Source organism: Micropterus dolomieu, linkage group LG09 (genome assembly GCF_021292245.1).
Source record: "Micropterus dolomieu isolate WLL.071019.BEF.003 ecotype Adirondacks linkage group LG09, ASM2129224v1, whole genome shotgun sequence".
Taxonomy (NCBI): Eukaryota; Metazoa; Chordata; class Actinopteri; order Centrarchiformes; family Centrarchidae; genus Micropterus; species Micropterus dolomieu.
The window spans coordinates 3,293,729-3,296,325 of NC_060158.1; the positions used below are offsets into that span (position 1 = coordinate 3,293,729).

The following is a 2,597-nucleotide window of genomic DNA, read 5'->3' on the forward strand; positions in this document are numbered from 1 at the left end:
CTCCAGCGGCCAGCAGGGGGCGACTTAAACCTGCGTCCTCTCTAGCGGCCAGCAGGGGGCGACTTAAACCTGCGTCCTCTCTAGCGGCCAGCAGGGGGCGACTTAAACCTGCGTCCTCTCTAGCGGCCAGCAGGGGGCGACTTAAACCTGCGGCCTCTCTAGCGGCCAGCAGGGGGCGACTTAAACCTGCGTCCTCTCTAGCGGCCAGCAGGGGGCGACTTAAACCTGCGTCCTCTCCAGCAGCCAGCAGGGGGCGACTCTATAGAAGTCTCTGAGAAAATGTTTCTACTTGTCAGCTGATTTATTCCCTCAGTAAACACTTTCCTGATGAGTTTCTGGTCTCAGTCTCTAGTTTCAAGTCTTCTTCAACACAGCATGATGTTCATTTAGTAAATTATGGTCCCGTTTAGAGGAACAGAGACCAGGAAGCAGGGGAGGCTTTAGGGCGGAGCTACAAGCTGATTGACAATCAGGATAGAGGCGACTCGTATCCGCTTCTCTGTGTAAATTTAACCAGCGCCACTGAAAAAGCTCATCAGGAGTCGGCTGCTTGTTTTTAGCCTGTTTGTCGCTAGCTAAAATTAGCATCCCAGCTAACATAACAGCTAACATGAATAACAGATGCATGTTGCTAACCACACTAGCTAGCTCCGCCCTCACGTCTGGTTCCAAAATGCCAAACTGGACCCTTCAGAAGGGTAGTCCCCAAACCAACGGGGGACGCCGGCGGCTACGTCTTTATATCGTCAATGCTAGACATGCAAATCATTCGCACTGAAAACTCGTGCCCACGGAGAAATAATCACAGTTCTCTGCAACAAACTCTTTAACGTCTTAACATCCAAGAATTCTTTTGTTGTTATTGAATCGGTTCCTCAGATCAGACGTGTTTTCATTTGAAAGGGTTTCTCTCCCTCGTCTCAGAGATTACTGAGATTAAACTCAGCTGAGAACTGACTTCAGGACAAAACAACAAACTAATCCATGATTAAACAAATATAACCTGACAAAATAAAGCAAATTACACTCACTGAGGTCGGTTATCTAACGGACGCCGGGAGGACGTTCCAGCTGAGCTCAGTCACAGTTTCTGTCCTTTTAATTCTCAGATCCAAACATGCTGAAGTCCAACAGCCAATACGACTCCTTCCTCTTCTGGAGGCAGCCAATCCCGGCCCTCGACCAGTCGGAGCTGGAGGATCTGGGATTGGCCAACGCTCAGCCGGCCAATAGCATCACAGGAAAAGACAAGTCGTCCTCACAGAGGAGTCAGGAGGAGGAGGTGAGGGGACAGACGTCTTTATTGTTAGTAAACACATAATTAACATATGAGCAGAAACCAGCAACATTAAATGTTTTATTTAAGTTACGTATGTAAATAACGTTACTAAAATAACAATAATTATTCATTCAGCTGACGCTTTTATCCAAAGCTTACAGACTTACAGCTGCTGTACGTGTCAGAGGTCGCAGCCTCTGGAGCAACGAGGGGTTAAGTGTCTTGCTCAGGGACACAGTGGGGGATTGAACCCGGGTCTCTCACACTGCGCCATCACACCCTCTTACTTAACTCACTTACTGTAAGTTAACCTCTTTACATTCCAGCGGCCTGCAGCTCTGGCTCTGTGCACACAGCTGCTGTGTTAACTTCATGCTCATACGATCCACCGTCTGAAAGTAAATCCTCAGTTCCAGTAGCTCTTACAGAGTTTCTTTCAGAGAAGCCCAAAACCAGAAAGATGCTCCAGATGGTCAAGAACTAGATTCAGGTTACTGTGGATCTGCCTGAAGAGGCGTTTGGCCTGAATGCTAAGAGGTTAACTGATGTTTGATTTTTAACCCAAACCAGTGATCTTAACCTGACCGAGCGGGAGGGCTGGACGATTTAACCTCAAATCAAAATCCCGATTAACTGAACATTTCACCTCGATTACGATTGTTTTGTTTCTTGTTGTTGTTTTTTTCACCGGAGTCACGTGACCACGCACGCATTAGGATCTGAACACAGACACAATATTAACAGGAATGAATAACTGAAATAACCGACTTTACTTCAGTTCTGATTATATTTACATTAATTTCCCGGCCCTACCGAGTATACTGCTACATTTCACAACGTTAATGTTTTATTTTGAAAGTCGAATACGGTGCTAAAGGGTTCCCAGGGCGTTAAAAAGCGACACCAAGGGGTCCTGGCCAAGCGTCCATATGTGAGGACGAGTTGGGAGTGAGACTGTGATGCTAACGATGCTAACGATGCTAACGTCTGTCTGCAGGTCGCCCTTACGGAGTTTTCCTCCTTTAACTACTGGAGAGCTCCCATCGCCAACGTGGACGCTCTGCTGGCCGACCTCAACCTGCTGCTCTGAAACACATCCCACCATCACCTGACCTCTGACCCCAGATCAGCCTCCTCCATCACCTGACCTCTGACCCCAGATCAGCCTCCATCATCACCTGACCTCTGACCCCAGATCAGCCTCCATCATCACCTGACCTCTGACCCCAGATCAGCCTCCATCATCACCTGACCTCTGACCCCAGATCAGCCTCCTCCATCACCTGACCTCTGACCCCAGATCAGCCTCCATCATCAC

The 2,597-nt window shown here is 48.2% G+C and overlaps 1 protein-coding gene across 1 annotated transcript in view; it reads left to right on the plus strand.

The window, feature by feature from the left end:
- Nucleotides 1–2,591, plus strand: part of mllt11 (MLLT11 transcription factor 7 cofactor) — a 4,424-nt gene extending 1,833 nt beyond the window's left edge. Inside the window, exons 2-3 of the mRNA XM_046058917.1 lie at nucleotides 1,110–1,282; nucleotides 2,277–2,591. Of these exons, the coding sequence (XP_045914873.1) occupies nucleotides 1,118–1,282; nucleotides 2,277–2,369 (258 nt within the window). The 5' untranslated portion in view covers nucleotides 1,110–1,117 and the 3' untranslated portion in view covers nucleotides 2,370–2,591. The remainder of the gene's footprint in view (nucleotides 1–1,109; nucleotides 1,283–2,276) is intronic.
- Nucleotides 2,592–2,597: the final 6 nt, after the last annotated feature.